The sequence below is a fragment of the Phytophthora cinnamomi genome (assembly GCF_018691715.1).
Source record: "Phytophthora cinnamomi strain GKB4 chromosome Unknown Contig1, whole genome shotgun sequence".
Taxonomy (NCBI): Eukaryota; Oomycota; class Peronosporomycetes; order Peronosporales; family Peronosporaceae; genus Phytophthora; species Phytophthora cinnamomi.
Window position 1 is genome coordinate 1,387,163 of NW_027150934.1, and position 22,534 is coordinate 1,409,696.

Genomic DNA, 22,534 nt, shown 5'->3' on the forward strand with positions numbered 1-22,534 from the left:
TGCTGCAAGCTCCGCCTCGACGGTGTCGAGTCGACACGGCAAGACCGCAGAGCAGGAAACCGAGCGAGCCCTGCGCCGACGGCAACGACCGAGCATGCGATGCATGCCAACAATGCGACGCGTGGCCACCAGCCAGCGCGAGAATCCCATTTATCTATTTATTCGTTCGTAGTCTACAGCTCATGAAACATTACGCATGGGAGAGCTCGCTGGCCGAGACCGTGGTGGCGGTCGCCTTGATCGATGGTACGTGGTCGTGCTGTGCTGGTCTATTAGTGCTTGGCGGCGCGCATGACGCGGGCTTCGCGCTGGCACGCGTTAGCGAGACGCGCCTGTGCGCGTTGGCGCTGGAACAGGATGTAGTCCTGGGTCTCCAGCTCGTCTTCCGTGTCTTCGCCCTCGGAGCAGTCGTCGTTCTCGTCCACGAGCCCGCACGCGTAGAAGTCCCAGAGCGGGTTGGCGGGCGTCGCGCTCTGGCCGGCGGGCTCGGCCACCCGGCGCTGCAGCGCGTTCACGCCCTTGGCTCTCACCGTCGTCGACATGGCAGGAAGGACGGGGGCGCTGCGCTGGGATCGCTCTTCGACCGCGGCCGCTCACTCGCTCGGGCCTTCGGGGGCGGGTGCACTGCAGGAGGCAAATCTGGAAGTGCCGCCACCCGCGCGACGTCCTCTCGCAGCGCAAAACCGCATATATCGAGCCCATCGCGCTACACCAACCGAATAGTGCATGCGACACCTCAAGAGCACTGACGCACTTCGGCGCGCGCGATTTTGTTGACCGAGCAGCAGCACCGCCACCAGACTCACCAAGATGACCGGAGACTTGCTGTCAAGTCTCCGAGCATGTATTGATGCTCGCCCGCTTTTGGCGCTTGGCGCCCGGTCGGACACGAAAGTTTGGGCGTAAGTTTCAGGCCACGCGCTCGCGAGGTTGTCGGCCAAATGAGGGCGTGAATTATTTAGCTTGCTCGCCACTACACGAAGAGCAGGTTGTACGAGTCGTCCACGACCACGAGCGCCTCGCGGATGCCGCCCGAGTGCGACGGTGTCTCCGTTTGCTGGCCCTTGCCGCGCTTACCCCTGCTCATCTTGCGCTGGACGCCGTCCACGAGCTCTCGAGCGTCCTTGGCGAGCTGGTCGTTGCGCGCGATCTTGACGTCCACGAACTGCCTGTTGTCCAGGTCTAGCGCCATGGTGATCGGGCGTCGAGCACTGCCGCTGCTGCTGACGTCCTCGTCCTCGCGGCGCTGCGCCACCTGCTCGTCGTCGTAGAAGTACTGCTCGGCGTCGAGCACGCGCGTGCGCTCGGCGCCCGTCTCGTCGAGGCGCACCAGCTCCTCCATGTGCTGCTGGGCGGCGTGGTCTGCCGTGGCCGCGTCCGCCTCGTAGCGCAGCTCCGAGTCACAGAACGCGCAGCGGCGCGCGCCGTTGTACTCGATGCGGCCGCAGCGCAGACAGTTGATGACGAGCGCGTTGTTCAGCAGCGCCGCCGCCTTGCCCGCGCCCTTCTTGCCCTTCTTGCTGGGCTTGAGGCGCGAGTTTACCGCTGCGGGGCGCGGCACGAGCCCCTCCGTAGCCGCCGCCGACGGCGCTGGCGGGAACAGCCGAGTGCCGATGTGCTCCGCGCGTGCGGGCGGGATGCCCAGCAGCTCCACCAGGTAGCTGGACGCCTCCTGCTTGGAGCGGAAGGTGCTGGTGATGTAGGCCACGATCTCGTCCACCTCGCCGAAGCCCAGGGCGCTCACCAGCTCCCCCTTGAGCCACGCCGTCGTCTCGGTGTCGATCATCTTGCAAACTGCGATAGGAATTGTATTGTATTGGTTGATAATCGGGTGGTGGCATGTCCTTCCTGCTGGGCGACGACTACGCGAGCAGCAGCAGCGAGGGAAGTGAGAGCGATGCACAGGAGCAGGTAACGAGCCCCGCGGCGCGTCACAAGCAAGGGCAGGAGGAGAAGAAGCAAGCGTCTAGTAGTACGCAGCTGCTGCCGTCTGCCGACAGCGTGCTGTCCAGCGTGTCCGCGTCCACGGCTTCGTACCTCGCGCCCAAGTCCAGCGCCAAGCCGGCGAGCTCTGTCAAGACCTTCGACCTGCTGGAAGAGCGAGAGACGCAGCGTCGGGAGCAGGAGAAGGAGGATCGAGAGCAGAAGCAGCAGCAGCAGCAGGAGGCGGAGACGCGAAGGAACGAACGGAAGCGGCCGCCACCGCCAGCGAGTCGCGCGCAGCCCGCCAAGCGCGACAAGAAGGACGCCAAGGAGCGGGTCAAGAACCAGCGCGTGAAGGGCCAGGCAGGCATCGGGTCGGACTTCCGCGGCTGGAAGTCCGAGACCGAGATGGCGCTGCGCCAGCAGTTTGACTAAGCACTAGCGCGAGATGAAGCTTGCACGACATGTACCACCGACTCGTGTTATAATACCAACGGTAATTTACCATGGTATATTATAGTTGGCGGTGGATTGTCCTCCAGCGGTCGTGCGATCTAAAAGGCAGAAACGGCGTTTGGATCCTTTCGCGATCCTGAGGGGTCGCCGTTCATTTCATTTCCAGATTTGCGCGTGAAAGGCATCGAGGACTGCTGGAGTCGCAGGTCGCATGGAGTTCTTCGCGCGTCTGGGCAACCTCGTGCTCGGGGAGCCCGAGGAGGAGACGGAGGAGCAGCAGCAACTGCGGCGCCGCAACCGCGCCAAGCGCCAGCTGCAGGCCAAGAGCCACCGCGGCATCATCCTCGAGGACCTGGAGAGCGCCGTGCGCGGGCTGCAGCTCTTCATGGACGCCAAGAAGGGCGGCGGCGGCAGCATCCCTCGTCGCTCCAGCTCAATGGACGACAGTACGGACTCGTCGGCCCCGCCCAGTGACAGCAACGACAGCCCCAAGGCGGCTATGATGGAGAGCACTGATGACGTCCGGGAGCTGCTGCTGAACGACGGACAGGCAGTCGTGAACTTGCTGTGCACGCAGCTGGATCGCTGCATCTCCCATGGACTGCGCCTCCTGGAGACAGAAGACTCGGGCACTGGAGCCACCGTCAAGTTCTTCGGCGTCGTCAAGTGGACGTGCACGCGGATGGAAGCCATCCGCCAGAAGCAAATGGTGGAGGCCATGCACCGCGCCGCCGCCGCTGCTCCGAGAGGGGCGACGTCCTCCTCGAACAGCAAAGTGTGCGAGGTTGTCACCTCCAGTGTCGAGGCAGATCTCCCTCGGCACGTGCGCGGTCTAGTTGGTGCGGTACGCTCGGCTAACGCGCTCACGAACGTGCACACCGATGAAGGCAAAGCGCGAGCGTTTATTCGCCAAGCACTCAACACACACGTGCTGCAGTCCAGTCTCAGCATGGTGCTGTCGGAGACCAATATCGACCTTCTGGCATCGTACTACACTGAGTTCGCCCTCTTTCGCCAGCGTGACGAGATCAAAATGTTCCTAAACCTCCTGTCGGGGCTGGACGACTTGCCGTTTGCATTCTTGATCGACGACCCGCGTCTAGATCTAGCTCCAGAAACACTCCCGTTCTCTCGTCCTCTACCTCGGCCTAAGGCCCGCAAGATCAAGAAGCAGGCACCAAAGCTCATCGATCCGGAAGACATGGTGAGTGGTCGTGTACGTCTTTGCGAGGTTGATGACGAGACGGAGCTGCTAGCGGAAAAGCTCGTCTCACACCATGAGCTACGACTGGCGTTCAATACCCGCAGAGGAGGGAATCCACTGTCAGAGACTCTCAAGCAAGCTGCGCAGTCCCAGAAGATGGAGGATGCCGCCACTGCCGTACTTCGCTTTTTGGAGCTTGGATACCCCGAATACGACGTTTTCGGCAGCGACTTGCTTGATGTGCTGTGCAACCCGTTCCTAAGCGGCATGGCGCGGTTTGAAACCGCATTGGGTCTTCCAGATGTGGTCGAGGCTTGCTTTTGCTACCTCTACGAGCACGTCGATTCGCCAGGCCTGTTTCAGGCACACTTGCAAGCCGATCACGTCATGGAACTGCGTGATACCATTGAGGAGCTTGGTGGATTTCACCGGAAAATGGCTGTGGACCCTCACGAAGTTGTGGCGATTCTGCTTCAGTATCTTTGGGAGCTGCCTGATCCACTCCTCACAGAAGAGCGCTTGGACAGGTTCCTCGTTTGTGCCGGTCGCCCCGGTAGCGGAATGACTGATGAAGAGTGTAAGGCACTTCTTGTGGTTCTTATCAATGATCTTCCATGGTATTGCAAACCACTACTTGAGCGGCTGTGCCACTGGGTATCGGTTGCACTACAGCCCCGTCACGCCGAAAAGAATGGGCTCACCGTGTACGCGATGGCTAACTGTTTGGCTCCTCTCCTTCTGAGAGGAAGACACGGAGAGCGCTTCCACGAATTTGAAGATGCGAGCTACCGCAAGTATCCCGTTGGATATCAACACCGCACATCCGTTCGCTCTCGTTTGATGCCAGATGAGGACTATTTGTCCACGTTCCCGGGTGGCAGTCTAGGGGTACCCTCTGACGCTCGTGACGTACGCCACAAAACACGCGATGCTGAGGAAGCTGTTCAAGTGGTTGCTATGCTGTTCAGAGAACAAGAGCGTGTTCTCCATGACTTTCGCAGTGAGCTATGCTCTCGCCGCTCCAAATTGCGTGAAAAGGTTCGCCGTTTGGAAACTCTTCGCTTCCGCATGGAGGAACCACTCGATATAACGAATGAAACCCACGTAGCTCTGCTCAAGCGACTCTGGGATGCACTTCTCGTCCCCGAGGACTCAATGGTTGAAGAAAGTGACTCAACGCTGTCGGCTTCAAGTAACAGCGAGAGCGAAGTGGGCGGAATTGATGTGAGTGCGATGCTGGCATCGCCGCGCTGGAAGTGCAGTGGGTTTCACACGGATAACCCTCTCGGTGGATTCCGTGGCGGTGGCGTGTTAGCTCTCGAATGCCTTGTATTCTTTGTGGAGGAGTACCCGGAGAAAGCGCATGCGATGATGGAGCGTAACGCGGTAGCTGGTGGTAATCGCTACCCATTCCCGGTTGCGAGCATCAATGTTATGCGTATGATGATGCATTTGCTGATGCTGGACGAGGCGCCTGATGTCTGCACAAAGCTTGTGTTGCATTCTGTGGAGACAAATGGCGACACCTCGCCGGCCGTCGTGATGAAGTTGCGAGTAGCTGAGCGCGTGAGCCGCACGCCATTCTGGCGCGTGTTTGACGACCCCAAGGCCCTTTTCATGCTGCACTCCATGGCTTTCATGCTGCTGGATCTACACTGGGTGCACTCAGGGGCGACGCAAATGGGTTTCCAGCCTGTGCTGGACGCTACTCGACGCCAAATGGGATGGCTACTCGAGCAGGCTCCGATCTCCGTTGAGGAAATGTGGACGACGTGGATGAAGGTGCGCGAGCTGGATGCGACCAAGTTTACTGGTCCTACGGGCTTCGATTCAAGCAGTGCAGCTTCACCGACTTCCTCCTCAATATCGTCTGCTTTGGAGAATGAGCAAGTAGCTCAGCAAATGGCACGCAGTGTGGCTGCCAAGCTCGAGGATGAGACGGAGCAACCACAAGGCGCCACCGCACCCCCGACACCAGCCGCTGGATAGTAATTTGTCACTTTAGCAATCTCTTTAACGAAGGAGCAAGCCAACGGCGAAATACATCTAAGTCCCCTTGTTTTCGTTACATGTACAATACTGCACTTTGCATCCCGCTTGGGAAATGAGATAGCTGAATGCTGCTACACACCCGTCATGGTGGTGGAAGGATACTTCACGTAGATAGACTTTCCGTCCCTCGAGACCGACTTGCCTCCAGGATGACGATCGCACCATCCGCCACCGTTGCGTGCGCGCCAGAAGCAACAGTACGAGTAGAGGTTGCATTTGGTAGGCACGTGGTCCACGACGTAGCGGAAGGCGTCGTCTCCGTCGCCCTGCTGGAATGGGTAGTCGATCCAGTTGAATTTGCTGAGCTTCGGGTTATTGTCCTGCTCGCCGATCATGTGGTTGCACGTGTTGAGGTAAATGTACGGACGGTGCGTCTGCGGGTGCAGCTTCCAGTCCGAGTGCGCCACCTCGGCGTTGTAGTGGTGCATGAGCGAGAACCAGCTGCCGAGGTTCTTCTTCTCGCCCTGTGCCCACTGTTGCTTGCCGCCGTGGTCCTGCGAGTAGATGGTGGCCCAGGGCACAGCAGCGTTCGGGTCCAAGTCGACATCGCTGCACAACACAGAACGTATCAGTAAAACAAATGAACGCACCCACGGAGCAGCAGCGTCGCAGGTGGACGCACCGGAACTCCATGTAGTTGATGTCGGCCGTGCGCTTGTACGTCCGCCGGTTAAAGGTGCGGTAGCACAGCGTGGCCAGCGAGTTCTCGATCTCCTCCTGCACGCGGTTGTAGCTGGACTCGCCCGCGAACACGATGCAGAGCTTGCACAGCAAGTGGCCTGACTGGTCGTCGCGCTCGAAGCGGAAGAAGATCTTGACCAGGTCGTTGCGGTTCTTGATGTCCACGTCCGGCTGCACGAAGATGGGCAGGCAGCGCCGCAGCCACGCGATCTCCGCGTCCGTGGCGCTCGAGTCCACGTGCACCGAGCTCGTGCTGGCGACGCCTTCGCTGGCGGTGGACACGGGCGCGTCCGGCGTCGGGCTCATGGGCAATTGATGTCGCTTGACGTCGCTGACTCGTGGAGAGTGTCGGAATGACGACAGGAATAGGTACTGACCGCTGAAGGCTGCTGCCACACTTCCTAAAGATAGCTAGATAGGGCTAGGGGTACGCCAATACTGAAATCATGTCATATGAACTGGATACATATCACGTCGGTTGGTGACACCGATGTACAAGTTGGTGATAATGTCTTGCTTGATACGGGCGCATGGTTTGGGTAGTCGAAGTGAGCTTTTCACGCTTCAATTGGTAAATACTTCTGGCAGAAGAGTTTCTGTTTAGTGACCTACTCCTCCTGGGATCATGTCCTCCCCTGGCTCGATGACGGCGTTCTCGGCAGCTGTGGAAAGCTGCATCTCCTCGGTCAGATGGCTCGTGTGGAAGCTCAGGATCATGAACACCCAGAAATGGATTAGCACGACGTAGCACAGCATCCCCAGGCGCGCGAACGGGGCCTGCAGGAACACCCGCCCGAGGAACAGCAGCCAGCGGTCCAGCACGTCTAGAGCCGTCACCACGCGGTGGCTGCGCTCGACCACAGGAGCCACGCGCGAGATCATGTGAACCATGCGATTCGACCGCGACCGCATGCCGCCCTCCCAGGTTTTCCGATTGGGGTCGCCATTTCCATGTCGTCGATGCCGCCGTTCTGTTCCATCCGAGCAAGCTTCTCCTCGGCGCGCTGGGCACGCAACTGCACATCCTGGAGACGAACGTCCATTGTCGTCACGCGACTGCGCAAGGAGTCGATCGTCTCCTGCTTCTCGATCAACCGGTTCGTCAGACGCTGGATGCGCAGCTCGCCGCTTGCAGCCGCCGCTGCGCTGGTGTGGGAAGCTAGTTGTTTCACCTGCTCTTTCAGCTGTTCATTTTCCAGAACCGTGGCCTCCAGTTGTTTCGAAAAACTTTCCTGGGCGACCTCGAGTGCTTGCTTCAGTCGACGTACTTCTTCTGTCAGTGTAATGATCTCTTGCTTCTGAACCTCATTCTTCCTTGACTCATCGTGCAATGACTTTTTCGTAAGCACCAGTGTCTGCTGCACCCGTCGGTAGTCATCGTTCATGGACGCAAAATTGGTATTCGTACCAAAATGAGCTGGCCCTGCGCCAGCAAGAGCATTTGCCACCCCTCCAGATGTCGTTTGAGAAGCAGCAGACGCAGCCTCTCTCGCCTTCGCGAGCTCTCGCTCCAGATTCGCCACATTATTCACAAGCTCGGTGTTAGTGCTTTCTAGCTGTGACTGGCGAGAAAACATCGTGTTTTTCGACTCGGCGTACTCGCGCTTCAGGTTGTTCATTGCCGCCAAGGTGTCTTTCAACTCTGAGCGGAGCGACTCGATGAGCTGCTCAGACTCGTTGTTAGCCGACGCGGCGGAAGTCCACAACGTGTCTTTCGACTCGACGGCCTTTGCCAGTTCTGCCTTCAGCGAAGCAATCTCCGTTGTGTATTGCGCGTTTGCTTCGGTTAGCGCGTCTAGGTCGGCTTTCATAGCACGCGCCTGGTTATCTTTCAATTCCAGTGCTTGGATGAAGTTCTGCTCGTCTGAATTCTTGTCCTGTTGCATGACAGACATCTAATAACACAACATTGTAAGTGTCGTGTGGGCCTGAAGTCAAGAGTGCTCATAGCCATTACAGCACACGCACCTCGTGCTGCACTTGTGCGATCTTTTCCTTGCACTCCTGCTCCAGCGCGACCAGTTCCTCCTCGCAAATCTGCATGCTTTTCTGCGTGCTACTCAGCTGCTTCTCCTTCAACCGCAGCTCGTTCTTCACACGTGCCAGTTCCTTGTGCAGTCGAGAGTACTCTTCCGTCGAAGCAGACTGCGACCCACTGCTGCTCAGCGGCGGGTCCCCGCCTCTGCCCGACGACACATTCTCCAGCTGCGTGGAGATAGCACTCACGAAGCCCGCGAGCTTGTTCCCCGATCCCGACAGCGGCGGCGTGCTCTTCGTATAGCCGCTGACGGTCGTCTTCGCCTGGCTGGAACTGCTACTCGACGCTCCGTCCTAGTTATCCGAATGTACCACACTGTCAGTTCACCGCCCCCACTGCCCCACAGAGTCCGCAGCAGCGTACCGTCGACACTGGAGCCTCCTCTATTGGCGAGTTCTCAGGCTCCTCGTTTTCCGCTGCGCTGGACGCGTTCCCTTCGGACGACTGACTCATGCGCGCAGTAGAGAGCAGCCCCGCGTCTTCCTCCTCGTCCTCCTCCGTCCCTGGTGCAAGGTGCGAGAGATGGGTGAGCAAGAGAGAGATGAGACACTAGAGACAGGAGGCATACCGGCGAGGGTGAGCGCGGCTTGCTGATCCACGGACTCCAGCAGCGAGCCCGCGAGCTCCAGCGACGAGCTTACCCAGTTCATGCTCGTTCTGGGCTTTTGACGTGGCGTTCTCTTGAGCAAAGTATGCACATAGATGGGACTATACTAAAGCGTATCCATGTCTTATTTGAGGCGCCACCCTCAAACAACGTTAGATTATTTCTACGAGCTTTTCCCAAAAGGAGCACTGATTTGTAGCTCCGTCCCAAAAGGAGTACCTACGAGCAGCAACCCATCAGCACAGTCCGTCCCAAAAGGAGCACCTACGAGCAGCAACCCATCAGCACACGTGTGTTACACGTCTTCCTAGAGGGCAAAACAATAAGATAGGACGGCCGGTCGAAGTAGAACTTGTTGAAGCCAACATGGTTCTCGATGAACTCAGTAGCGTGGTGACGCCAAACATCTCGCCGGGACTCTCGCAGCCCGGCTCAGTGATGGTGTGTGTGTGTGTGAGGAACGAGCTGCTTTTTGCGTGCAGATCGGAGGAAGTCGAGTGGAGCGCATTCCCTCCCCCCGTGTTTTTGATCAATCCGTCGCCTTCGGCCAGGGAAACGAGAACTGCCGTTCACTGAGAAATTGTGTACACTCGTAAAGGTCCGAGTAGACCAGCTTCGCTGCAGAAAAAATATCACCTTCGTTAGAGGTGGCAAAAACGATCGCGATGTCAGCGTACCTCGTGCGCTTGACCACCTTGCATCTCTTGAACGCCTGCTGCATAATTGAGAGGTCCGAGGGCGGCGTGGGCGGTGTTTTAACTAACTGATCGTACAGGTGACAGCACTTACAACTTGCGTAAGTGTAGTGGGCCTACTTTGGCTCACTACTTTAGCTTACACGTCGCGCTACGTGTATGAGGAAGCGTAGGAGTTTATTAATAATTTGAATTAATTATACTTGAGTCCACAAGTATAACATAAATCAAATAAAACACCAAGTAGCTAGTTTAAGGTAAAATGAGAACTGTATTGGTTGTAAATTGATCTTCCTCCTAAATCTGCTAAAACTGTTTATCATCTATGAAAGGGGTTGACAGCGGCTGGCTGTCAGAGCCCCGCTAATATGCATGTCTCTGATTGGTAGAAAGATGCTGCTTTCTACCAATAGGATCTTTTGGGTATGTGTGGACCACTCATTGTGGTGGCCCACTTCAATGTATCCATTGGTGTGCCTTACACCAATGTGAGGAAGTATCTAGAACTTTTAACAGATATCTTATCTGTTAAAATCACAAGTGGCTTGTAGCCACTTGTACGTGTAACCCGTTACGCCCCCCGCCCCCCCTTAAGGTTAGACGCGCGGGGTCTCCGCACGTCAATCTTCTGAATTGACCATTCGTCAATTCTCCGCGTTTGGAGAAGAAACCCGCGCTCATTCAACGATGAGCGCGCCCCAGAAGAAGAACCCGAAGGCGGTGGAGAGTCATCTCTCCATCGATGACTACTGCGAGCGCCAGAAGGCGAAGTAAGGCGACGTCGTCGACTTCGACGACGATGATGAAGACATGGAGGACGAGAAGGACTCGTCCTCAAAGCGCAGAGACTCAGTGTCGAGCGAATCGCTCGACCCCCACGCTAAGAACATTCGCCCGCGTGATGGGGACGAATCGGACGCTTCGAGTTCGAAGCGTTCGCGAACTGAGAGTGATACCCCACTCGCTTCCGCTGGAGCTCTCAGTTCTCCACGCGCTGCAACTGCAGCGCGCAATCCGTGGATGCCGTCCGCGTTCGAGATCACGGACCGGTATGGGAACTCGGTACCTCCGAATGAGGTGCCGCTGTACGTATGCAGCGCCATCAAAGATGACGCCGTGGCTGCCGAGCTGCATTTTGATGCGGAAACGCATCAAAGGCGCGATTATTACATCGGACTCTTCCATGAGCTCCGATGGTTCCAAAAGCAAGAAGACATCTTCTCGCAGCAGAGTGCCCGAGTGGCAGGCAGATCTTTGGGTAGGTGTGGACCACTCATTGTGGTGGCCCACTTCAATGTATCCATTGGTGTGACTTACACCAAGGTGAGGAAGTATCTAGAACTTTTAACAGATATCTTTTCTGTTAAAATCACAAGTGGCTTGTAGCCACTTGTGCGTGTAACCCCGTTACAGTAAGGACCACCAATGCAGCAGCTTGCAACACCCACAAATAAAGATAGGACCATCCACTCAGACCTTGTACAAAAGCGCCCAGTGTTCATGTGGTGACACCTCGAACGGGTGTACGGACATTAACGCAGCATGTACTGCTAACTAAACAGTGAAGACACCTCAATTGGTTATTTGGAGGTCAGCGTTGGAGCGTTAGAGTGTAATGAAGAAGAGAGTAGGTTGAGGAGAAGCCTGCAAAAGGCGAAATGATAAAATTGAGGTGTTTAGCGCCGGAGGGATGACTGGATAGCGAGATATATACTGTTGCTCACTGTACTATAGTAACCTCTACTGAATTAGCTCATGCAGGGCCTGGGATGACTGGTTATCACCTTCTGGGTACAGTGTACCGCAGGTCAGAGAGGCTACTTCAACAGCCTCCCTGCCTCTTTTGATCAATGGTACACAACCTAATACTATTTGGCCTAGCAGGTCAGATGCTACATCGAAAAGCGACCACTCAGTCTCGATTATCTTCCCGGAAGCCTGCGAGCCGCTGACCAGCCTTGACTCGCACAACCTTGCTGTGTGCGACGAAGGTCACTCGTTGGGCACACCATGATCAAGATATGGATAACAGGTGTCACGCGCAGTGCAGCGATCCGGGGCATGCCGCTCGTGAGCTCTTCTCGCTCGTGGGGCAGGAAGCCCAGAAGTGCTGTGAAGTTGAGCGTCGTGCGTCTAGGAGCCCGTGTACTTTGATTCCAAGAAGTACGTCTTCCTTCCTGAGACGGTGACGTAGTTGATGACAATCAGTGTAGTGGGTCTAACTTGACTCACTACTTTAGCTTACACGTTGCGCAACGTGTATGAGGAAGCGTAAGTACTTAGTAATTACTTAGGTTAATTATATTTGAATACACAAATATAAGTTAAGTAAGAAAAGGATTCCAAGTGACTTAGATTAGGTAAAATGAGAACTATATTGTTTGTAAATTGATCTTCCTCTAAAATCTGCTAAAAACTGTTTATCATCTATGAAAGGGTTGGCAGCGGCTGGCTGTCAGAGCCCCGCTAATATGCATGTCTCTGATTGGTAGAAATATGCTGCTTTCTACCAATAGGATCTTTTGGGTATGTGTGGACCACTCATTGTGGTGGCCCACTTCAATGTATCCATTGGTGTGCCTTACACCAATGTGAGGAAGTATCTAAAACCTTTAACAGATATCTTATCTGTTAAAATCACAAGTGGCTTGTAGCCACTTGTGCGTGTAACCCGTTACACCATCCCCCATAAGGTTAGACGCGCGGGGTCCCCGCACGTCAATCTTTTGGAATTGACCATTCGTCAATTCTCCGCGTAAGGAGAAGAAATCCGCGCTCATTCAACGATGAGCGCGCCTCAGAAGAAGTCCACAAAGTCGGTGGGGAGTCATCTCTCCATCGATGACTACTTCGAACGCCATAAGGCGAAGTACGGCGACGTCATCGACTTCGACGACGACGATGAAGATATGGAGGGCGAGGAGGACTCGCCCTCAAAGCGTAAAGACTCAGTGTCGAGCGAATCGCTCGACCCTCACGCCAAGAACGTTCGTCCGCGTGAAGGGGACGAATCGGACGCTTCGAGTTCGAAGCGTTCGCGTACTGAGAGCGATACCCCACTCGCTTCCGCTGGGGCTCTCAGTACTCCGCGCGCTGTTGCTACAGCGCGTGATGTCAAAGCTCAAGGCTCTCCGCGCGCTGCACCTGCAGCGCGGGATCCGTGGATGCCGTCCGCATCCGAGATTGCGGACCGGTTTGGGAACTCGGTACCTCCGAATGAGGTGCCGCTGTACGTATGCAGCGCCATCAAAGATGACGCTGTGGCTGCCGAGCTGCACTTTGATGCGGAAACGCATCAAAGGCGCGATTACTACATCGGACTCTTTCATGAGCTCCGATGGTTTCAAAGCAAGAAGACCTCTTCTCGCAGCAAAGTGTCCGAATGGCAGGCACTTTGTCAAAGCTGGAACGCCTTTGCTGAAAACTTCAACAAGAGGCCGAGTGCTTACCGTGATCGGATTAAGCAAGCGCGTGATCGCTTCGAGACGTACTCGAAGCGTGGAAAGCTGGAGCAACTTCATGTTGCTGCTGAGGAGGCAAATGTGCCGTGCGCTGTGCCCGAGGGCTTTCAGTGCACGAAGTGCTTCCCAGGCGCGGTCCGCTTGAGCGACCGCGACCTGAACGGGTACACGTCGTTCCGTGTGCCCGAGAGTCTCAAAGAGCTCCGTGCTAAGTTCTTAGCACGTGAGGGTTCGGGCGCTAGCGATGATCGCAGCGCTCGTGTTACTTCCGCTGCGCCAGCGCGTACTGCTCTTCGTACGCCCTCACCATTTCCGGAACGTCCTCCAGCAAGACGTTCCGCGGCTCCCATGTATCTTGATGAGGAGGAAATCCTCTCCAACGAATACGAAAACGAGCCCCTTGAGGGTTCGTATTCGGGATACTATGGTCAACAATCCGCTCAACAATCCAGCGGGTTGAGCCGCGGGCGTCACGGATCGGCGGTGGCGGGGGTGGGAACACGCCCCGGGTATGATCAGCCCCGGGCTGATCAGTATGCGCCTCTCCACGACCGGGTAACCGTCGTGGAGCGTCTGCAGGGCGCTGAGTTCGCCGCCCTAAAACAGGAGCTGGCGAACCAGAAGGCCCAAGTCGCGGCGGTCTCGCAGACCGCCTCGAACATCCAGGTCGAGCTGGGGACCCAGATGAAGGGGTTGCTCCAGCGCGTCCGCGCGCTGGAGGAGAGGTTGCTCGTCGCCGAGGCCAAGTCCTCCGCTTCTGCCTCGGCTCCTGCCGAGGCTTCGGGTCAGTCGAGCTAGATGGCTCGTGCTGCAGGTATGGCTTCAGCCGTCCGACATAAAAAGTCGGATGGAGGCGCATGCTAGACGGTATGTCTAGCGTGTATGCGTTGCCGTGCCGTGCCAACACAGTGAACGGCCCGATGAAGCGCGGAGCAAGCAAGCTTGCTCCGAAATCCGAAACTGCATGTCTAGGCAGGTTTTGTGTAGCTAACAAAACTAATGAACCAACTTTGAATTCATTTGTGTTGCCTCTGCCCGCATTGTCTGCGTTCAGCTTCTGTTGATCAACAGAAGCTGCTATAGTGTCTTGGACAAACCGAATCACGGCTTGTCTTTTGGTGATGAAACTGATTGCATCCGAGCTGAAGTCATTCAGCTCGCTCTCCGCTAGAGGCCCGGCCTCTGCGTGGTTCTTTGCGGTGTCTGCGCCCTGCGCAGACCCGTGGTCGTTGGCCATGTTACTTGTGGAGTTTGTGTCCTGTACAGACTCGTTCTCCTTGTTCTGGGTGTCTGCGCCCTGCACCGACCCTTGGTTTTTCCTGCCAAGGTCTGCGCCCTGCGCAGCCCATTCTCTTCATTCTAGCTCGCCTGCTTCGAACGAGACGCTGTTTGTCCTCTTGTTGTTGCAGCTGACACTGTGTATGTGTCAGCGGTTTTCTGCGGCTGTTGGGTGTAATCGTAGATCCTCCCCCACTTAAAGTGGGAGCCATCCCTCCGATTAAGCTCGGCAGGGGTGGATGCCGCATGGCATTCACGTAGAACGGTGTATGCCCGGTCGAGGCATGCACTGAGTTATTGATGGCAAACTCTGCCATCGATAAACACTCGCTCCAGTATTGGAACGAGTGAGCGTAGCTCTTCAAAATATCGACGAGCACGCGATTCACGCGCTCGGTTTGACCGTCCGTCTGCGGATGATCCGCAGTCGACATGGAAAGCTGGCTCCCAAGAAGTGTAAACACTTCTTGCCACAGATGCGCTGTGAAGCGCGGGTCTCTGTCCGACACGATGTCGGACGGCATGCCATGGTGTTTGAACACCATGTCGACGAGCAGACGGGCTGTCTGCTTCGCGGTCACCTCTGCTGGCACCGCAGCAAGATGTACCATCTTGCTGAAACGGTCTACAAAGACCACAACACCGGTGTTCCCTCCGCTGTCCGGGGAAGACCAAAGATGAAGTCCAAAGACATGGACTTCCAACACTCCGACGGAGTCGGTAGTGATTACAGTGGAGCCTGCGCGAATGGCGCAGGCTTCACGCGTTGGCATACCTCGCAAGCACGGATGTACTTGCGCACCCACTATACTGGTGGTGCCAGTAGAAGTCGCGCGTGAGAAGGACGTAAGTCTTCTCACGTCCGAGATATCCCGCAGTCGGGGCATCATGATACTCGTACATGATCCTGAGTCGCAGGTCATGGTCATTTGGCACGACAACGCGATCCGCGTTGTCGTCGACTGCATTGTAAAGCAGTAGGCCGTCGTGCACACGAAAGCGGTGTGCACGCGCTCGAAGGTGCTTGGGCAGCTTCTGACGGGACTTGTCAGAAGGCGCTGTGCCATAGGCCAGCAAGAGCTTCGCGTCCGCGTCGTGCGCGTACGCGGCCTTCACATCATCCAACAGAGATGATGTGGGTTTGCTCGATCGCATGGCGTCAATGGCATTGACGTCAACAGCTTCTGCATAGTCCGGCCGACGTGATAACGCGTCGGCCACTACATTCAATCTTCCGGGTTTGTACTCGACCCGGAAGTTATACTCCGCAAAGAATGAGAGCCATCTCGCCATTCTTTGTGATATGTGTGGCGACTTCACTGCGGTGCGCAGTGATGCATGGTCGGTGTAGACCACAAATGGTCTACTCCCAAGCAAATACACTCGGAACTTTGCGAGTGCATACTTCATGGCAAGGAGTTCCTTGTCATGCACCGGATAGTTGCGCTCAGCTGGCTTCAGCTGACGCGATTGGTAGACGACACGATCACGGCCCTCGTGATCGTGCTGCATCAACGCGCATCCGATCGCGAAATCGGATGCGTCACACACTACGTGAAATGGGCGATCTTGGTCAGCCACTGCCAAGATCGGCGCCTCAGTCAAGCCCCGCTTGACTGCATCATCGAATGCCTTTTGGCAATCGGGTGTCCAATTCCACACAGCTTCTTTCTTAAGAAGCTGTGACAGCGGGCGGATCTTGCCCGCATAGTCCTCCACGTACTTGCACAAGTACGTGGCCAAGCCAAGGAACTGCCTCAGTTCCTTGAGACTTGAAGGCGTTGGCCATTCATTGATCACCCTGACCTTTTCCGGGTCAGGGCGAACACCATTCTTCCCTACGAGACACCCGAGGACGGGTATCTCGCTCGCCCCGAAGATACACTTCTTCAGGTTCGCGTAGAGCTTATGCTTTCGCATAAGCTCAAGTAGCTTCCGGAGATGCACCCTGTGCATCTCTACGTCGGTCTTCCCGTCCACAGCCTGGCAGCGGACGAATACATCATCGAAGTAGCTCGGTGCGAAGTCGCGCACCGAGCGCAACAAGTGCGTCACGCACCTGTTGAAAGTCGCAGGGGCATTCTTAAGCCCCTGTGGCATCACTAGCCATTCCCAGAGCATGCCGCTTGGCGTGCTCACTGCCGTGAGAGGGATATCGCTCTCACGCATTAGGATTTGATAAAATCCATCTCGCAAGTCGAGAGCACTGTAAACGGTGCTCCCGGCCATCGAATCGATGATAACATCTTTTCGTGGTATCGGCGTCTGCGCCGGTACCGTCGCATCGTTCAGCTTGTTGTAGGCATGAACGATGCGCCATCCGCCCTGTGGCTTCTTGACACAGAACGTCGGAGCACTGTGCGGGGACTTTGATTCCCGCACTTGTCCTGCTTTACGACGACTTTCAAAGAAGTCGTCGATCGCTTTCACTTGCTCTCGCGGCAGTGGCCACTGCCGCGTGACACAGTACTTCGCGCCCGGCACGAGATCAATCTCGTGCTGAATGCCCTTATCCTGCGGAAGCTCCGCAGGCATCTCTTCCGGGAGTACGTCTTTGTACTCCCTCAACAATTCGTAATAGGGACTCGACTTCAGCGAGTCCCAACTTTGTTCCTCGAAGCGCTCTCGCTTCGTCTTCGCACTGATGGTCTCTTCACTCTCAGTGGTACTTCCATGAAGAGCTGCCTCAGCTCTTCGCTCTCGCCTCGCCGTTCTTTCGCTGTCCGAAAGAACGCAGACTTGCTCGATGCGTCCATCGTGCAAGTCGCGCGTGAAGCGCTTCCAGCTCATGGCTGGAAGCGAAGTCAACTCCGACGCCGTCGTCGGAGGACTAGCGAGTTCCATGTCACGATACTGGAATCCAGTATCGGTGCGCGTCAAGACGCTTAGCGTCTTGACATTCGGCGTCACCGCCGCAGTCTGCCCAGCAGACTGCTCTTGTTGCGTCTCGGTCCCGGACCGAGACTTGCGCAGCGTTTTCCGCTTACGCCGTCTTCTTGTTGTGCGGAGCCCGGCTCCGCACAGTTGTTCTTCTGGTCCAGGCCCGGCCGTGGACTGTCGTTCGCCGGCGGACCCTGTCCGCGGGCGCGCGGTATCAAGCCCGGCTTGACCGCATTTTCCTTCGTGCAGCCCGGCTGCACGGCAATGTGTCCCTTCGCCGGCAGACCCTGTCTGCGGGCGCGCGATATCAAGCCCGGCTTGATCGCATAGCGCTTCGTCGTGCAGCCCGGCTGCACGACAGCATGCAAATTGCGTCAGTGCGGTACGTTTGCAACCGTCCGCACTGTTTGCAGCGTCAACTCCCGGAGTTGACACGCCTTCGTCACCTCGACGCCATTCATTGGCGGAGCCCCTCATGACCGAGGGTGCGTCGGCTCCCGGAGCCGACGCGTCGTTGTCGACCTGACCGCTTCGGGTCAGGGACTGTCCCTTACACGCTTGAACGTGGGTGTTGGTTCCCGGAACCAACACATCTTTTTTCTTCCGACGTCGGCAGCATTGCCGACGTTGGTCTCACTGTGTGCGCCCTCGCGCACTTCTTGGCACTCCGGGACAGCAGCATAAAGCGCTGTCTCGACTGGTGAGCCGCGCGCACCTGCTGGTGCGTGCGCTGCGGTAACAGGGCCATCGCTCTCTGTTCCGCTGTCGCGTCCGAAGCGCACGAGCGTGCGCTTCTTCCAGTCTATTACCGGATCATGCCGTGCAAGCCACGGCATGCCCATTACTACGTCGAACTTATCGTCCAGGTCCAGGACGATAAAGTGTTCGACAAACACTCGTTGTTTGTACGAGAAGCGCACGTTCACGACGCGCTTCTCGGTCTTCACGATGGCACCTGTTGCCAGTCGTACCTCCAGAAGACTTCGAGGTGTATGTACCTCCTCGAAGTCAAGTCTCGACAGGCTTCGTAGTCGAACAAAGTTGTTCGACGCGCCTGAATCTACCAAAGCTCGAAGAGAGTCACTCGCTCTCTTCGAGTAAACCTCAAGATGACTAGGTTCGGCCTGTCATCTTGTTTCTTACAGTGAGAGCTGGTCTCACTGGGGCTGCAGTCCTCAGTGTCGCGTGCCCGATGTCGGCACGCGCGACTGCATTACCAGTAGGGCGCCCCGCGCCTACTGGATGTTCGCGTTTTTTGTTGGTCCGCGGCGATGCCTAGCATCGCCACGACGGCCACCTCCAGGGGGGCATGGGAGCTGTGCACTCCCGTGCAAAGTGACCGATCCTTCCGCAACGGAAGCATCACACGTTGCCTCCCTGCTGCTGGTAACCAGCAGTCGTTGTGTTCGAGAGGTCCATTGGTTCTGGACCTCCCGGCCTCGCTACCGGGCGCGGTTGCGGCCTCGGTACGTTCACATGTAGTTTAGCCTGCCGCAGGCTAAACTCTTCTTGCATGGCAAGAGTAATCGCAGCTTCGAGAGTACTCGGGTACGCTCGGAAGAGATAGGTCTTCACAGGCCCATCTCTAAGCCCCTTCATGAACGTGACGACCTTGGTCGCCTCGTCAATCGGGTTAGTCACGATATTTGATACCAAATATCGTGCGCGCTGCGCGTAAGCACGGACGTCATGCTTACCCTGCTGAAGGTCGAGGAACTCCGCCCTCGACCGGAATTCGTTTTGCGGGGGCTCAAACGCTTGTTTGAGCTCCTCTTTGAACACTTCGTACGTGCTGAAGCACGTAGGATCGGAGAGTCGGCGTCCATACGCCCAACTCCTTGCGCGTCCGCCAAGGCAGGACATGGCGAACGCGACCTTCGACAGCGGGTCGACGATGCGTCGAGCCGCTATGGCTGTGTCGAGTTCGACAAGCCATCGGAGGAGAGGCTCGCCCTCTCTTCCCACGTAATTGCTTACGCTCAACTTTAATGGTTGAGCACGCGGTGTCGTCCCTGACGACGCCGTCACTGAGGAGGCAGCGTCACGCTGCTCCTTCATGATGAACCCCAGAGCAGCACCATGTTGCTCCGTCGGCGATAGCGTACGCAGTATTGTAGCTATCGCCGCTTCTCCAATGACTGTTGACAGTCGTTTGAGGGCCTCCCACTCTGGGTCAGACAGGTGGGGGCAGTCAGCGCGTGCAACATGCGTTGCAGGCGTGTTGGAGCTCTCCATGGGCACCTCCGTGCTCATGTGGTTCTCGGCTCCGCGTTCGTACACCGCGTACGAACGTCAAGCAGTCGGTCGTTGGACGGACTACAAAGTGCTACCAGGTGTAGTGGGTCTAACTTGACTCACTACTTTAGCTTACACGTTGCACAACGTGTATGAGGAAGCGTAAGTACTTAGTAATTACTTAGGTTAATTATATTTGAATACACAAATATAAGTTAAGTAAGAAAAGGATTCCAAGTGACTTAGATTAGGTAAAATGAGAACTGTATTGTTTGTAAATTGATCTTCCTCTAAAATCTGCTAAAAACTGTTTATCATCTATGAAAGGGTTGGCAGCGGCTGGCTGTCAGAGCCCCGCTAATATGCATGTCTCTGATTGGTAGAAAGATGCTGCTTTCTACCAATAGGATCTTTTGGGTATGTGTGGACCACTCATTGTGGTGGCCCACTTCAATGTATCCATTGGTGTGCCTTACACCAATGTGAGGAAGTATCTAAAACCTTTAACAGATAACCTATCTGTTAAAATCACAAGTGGCTTGTAGCCACTTGTGCGTGTAACCCCGTTACAATCAGCCCGTTGATGCCGTCCAGTCGTCGGTGACTATAGTCACGACGTGATCTTCCGGCTCAACGTGCATCTCTAGCAGCGACTTGGAGTAGGTTCCATCCAGTAAGATCGTCGCAAGCTGAAAACTGCTCGGCAGTTTGGTGCCAGGTTCCAACTGTTGCAGGGCCCTTAGCAGCGTACTATGCTCTACCTTGTAGAAGGCCATCCCCGTAGAGAAAATCCACTGAGTAAAACACGCATGAAACTCTTTCATCTCACAGAGTGGCAATGCACGCTTGAACGCGTCCGTGATCATCGGTTGCACAGGAGGCTCGACACATTTCTCGTACACGTAGCGTCGGACGCGGGCGGCATGGTTGTTGCCTTGGGTGTGACTTAGCTGACCACAGCGCAGACACCACACCGTGTTGTCTGCGTCGACGCCAACCAGCTTCCACACAGCATCTTTTTGCCGACCTCCGCGTGCTGGGCCCAGTTCTGTGAATTGTGCGCGAGGAGGCGGGGTGACATATACAGGCTCGATCAGACGGGGCTCTAGGACACATGGGTACAAAGGGGGCGATGCCGCCGGATGCCACCGCGACTGAGTGCGGGAGGGGGGGGGACAATTGGGCGCGTCATGACGAAGGTTGGTGCAGGCGATGTAAAATGTGCATGTGAATGTTGATGAGGATCATAAGCTGCCTGCTATCCATCCATGAACGAAAATCCCCAGAATTACAGCGTTAGGATGGCTGGCGCTGGTGCTGCACTAAGAGTTCAATGAATTGAGCTATGAATTGCGGACTGAATCGTAAATCGGAAAATGAATTGCACAGAGGGATTATCGGTAGGGACAGAGTAACCCATTACTCTAGTGAAAGGGTTAACCCTTTCACTACCAGGGCTTTTTACAGGCCCGCTGCAGACCTGTTACTAGACCAATGAGAGCGCGCCCCTACTGATTATTTGATCTATCAGGCAGCTGTTGGTGGAAACGTGGCGTTCCCAATGTGCATCACGGTACTACCCTTCAGTTTGAAATTTCGAAACAGAGCGCATGGCGCACAGCGATTCCTCCCCACCAGTGTGCAGTTCCTGTGGCGACGCGCCCTGCGAGTGGCAGCAGTTCAGCAAGGTGATCATCGGCAACAGTCTCCGAATGCTGACGTCTACGCACAAGAGGCGCACTCCACGGCGCATCAAGCGCTCTCTCCTGCATCTCTATTTCTACCTGAAACATGGATTTCTTTGCAAGACCACGGAGGTTGCTGCTCCATGCTGTGTGGAGAAGCAGATTGACAACTTGAATGGCACCATTAGGTACTGTATTAATTCGGTTATCGTGTAGCTAAGGAAGCTCTAGCTGATCGAGATATGTAATCGTCTTGTTCTTCTTCAGTCGCGTCTGTGCGGCGTCTCCAGATGCCGCGGTGCACACGGCATCCAGCGCAGAGCGGACAGTGAGGGAGGTGGACGTCAGCGTGTTTCGATAGTTAAACACAGCGAAGCAGGGAATGTGGAACCCACGGTGGCAGCCAGTACAACCAAATAGCGCCTTCTTTGAGAAGCCTCTTAGCGAGCACAAGTAACAGGTAAGTTTGCCTGATGACTCCTTCCTCGAGTTTGGCGTAAGAGCATGCAAGTTGTCATCGGCTCCTAATACTTGATTCAGTGGCTCAACTGGTGCAGGTTGCTGTCGGCGTGATTTCTCTAATCGGGCTCGCTGGACGCCAGTCAACTTCTCTGCAACACGCCTCTTGAATTCACGCAGTGTGACGTGTGGAAAGTCCGGCCCAGAAATCTTTTGGAACAGCGCAAAAGCGTTTAGAAGTGCTAAATCGATAGCCCATGTAAGGATACCCATCGACAAGCGCTTTTCTTTTCGTCGGAATGGGTTGGTACTTCTCAACTGATACACTCTATCTACACCGTTCATGAACATGTTGTAGGCCACGATAGGGGCAGGTACTTGGAACGTCTGTCGGTGCAATACTTGGTCTCCCGTCCAGCGATGCAGCGTGGCAAGCTCACGACACAACATAATAGCTTCTGGAGAATCACCGCGGAGGATGCGCTGTAACGATGTACCAGCAAGATCGTTCGTATAGAAAATGACCGTAAGTTTGTCGCGGAATACTACGTATCCAGCATTGGTCGCTATTGTAATCGGTGGGACATAAGTTGTTTGAAGGTGAGGAGGTAGTTTTTTCTGAGCACGTTTGCGAGCATCCTGTAGTTTTTCCCAGCCTGTCGGTACATCGATAGCTGCAACTAGTTCCCATGACCCGCGCGGAGAAGCGTCCATTCGAGCTTTAGCTGCGTCTAGTTCGGGGCTAACCCACTTACGCTGTAGTAATATTCTCACGGTTCCTAGCATTTTCATCTCGTCGTCTATAAATGCAAGTATCGTCTTAGCAAAGTTGTGTCTAGTATAGAAATTATCACACACGAGCAAACGGCGTTGTGTCTAG

At 55.8% G+C, this 22,534-nt stretch overlaps 7 protein-coding genes across 7 annotated transcripts; 3 read left to right on the forward strand and 4 right to left on the reverse strand.

The window, feature by feature from the left end:
- Window positions 1–272: 272 nt before the first annotated feature.
- Window positions 273–542, reverse strand: IUM83_06467 (uncharacterized protein; the record flags this gene model as incomplete). The annotated part of the gene is made up of 1 exon (XM_067930678.1): window positions 273–542. One exon carries the CDS (start codon window positions 540–542, stop codon window positions 273–275), a length of 270 nt encoding a protein of 89 aa, XP_067800306.1.
- A 431-nt stretch (window positions 543–973) lies between these two features.
- On the reverse strand, window positions 974–1,786 carry IUM83_06468 (Zinc ion binding protein; the record flags this gene model as incomplete). Its single annotated transcript, XM_067930679.1, has 1 exon — window positions 974–1,786. The coding sequence occupies one exon, from the start codon at window positions 1,784–1,786 to the stop codon at window positions 974–976; it is 813 nt and encodes a 270-aa protein (XP_067800380.1).
- A 53-nt stretch (window positions 1,787–1,839) lies between these two features.
- On the forward strand, window positions 1,840–2,358 carry IUM83_06469 (uncharacterized protein; the record flags this gene model as incomplete). Its single annotated transcript, XM_067930680.1, has 1 exon — window positions 1,840–2,358. One exon carries the CDS (start codon window positions 1,840–1,842, stop codon window positions 2,356–2,358), a length of 519 nt encoding a protein of 172 aa, XP_067800313.1.
- Window positions 2,359–2,590: 232 nt separating this feature from the next.
- Window positions 2,591–5,572, forward strand: IUM83_06470 (Pleckstrin y domain-containing family M member 2; the record flags this gene model as incomplete). Its single annotated transcript, XM_067930681.1, has 1 exon — window positions 2,591–5,572. One exon carries the CDS (start codon window positions 2,591–2,593, stop codon window positions 5,570–5,572), a length of 2,982 nt encoding a protein of 993 aa, XP_067800457.1.
- A 134-nt stretch (window positions 5,573–5,706) lies between these two features.
- Window positions 5,707–6,622, reverse strand: IUM83_06471 (uncharacterized protein; the record flags this gene model as incomplete). The annotated part of the gene is made up of 2 exons (XM_067930682.1): window positions 5,707–6,184; window positions 6,258–6,622. The coding sequence occupies 2 exons, from the start codon at window positions 6,620–6,622 to the stop codon at window positions 5,707–5,709; spliced, it is 843 nt and encodes a 280-aa protein (XP_067800459.1).
- A 294-nt stretch (window positions 6,623–6,916) lies between these two features.
- IUM83_06472 (Golgin subfamily A member 5) lies at window positions 6,917–9,004 on the reverse strand (the record flags this gene model as incomplete). The annotated part of the gene is made up of 5 exons (XM_067930683.1): window positions 6,917–7,287; window positions 7,350–8,211; window positions 8,285–8,647; window positions 8,718–8,857; window positions 8,923–9,004. The coding sequence occupies 5 exons, from the start codon at window positions 9,002–9,004 to the stop codon at window positions 6,917–6,919; spliced, it is 1,818 nt and encodes a 605-aa protein (XP_067800458.1).
- Window positions 9,005–21,120: 12,116 nt separating this feature from the next.
- IUM83_06473 (uncharacterized protein) lies at window positions 21,121–21,556 on the forward strand (the record flags this gene model as incomplete). The annotated part of the gene is made up of 2 exons (XM_067930684.1): window positions 21,121–21,383; window positions 21,463–21,556. The coding sequence occupies 2 exons, from the start codon at window positions 21,121–21,123 to the stop codon at window positions 21,554–21,556; spliced, it is 357 nt and encodes a 118-aa protein (XP_067800427.1).
- Window positions 21,557–22,534: the final 978 nt, after the last annotated feature.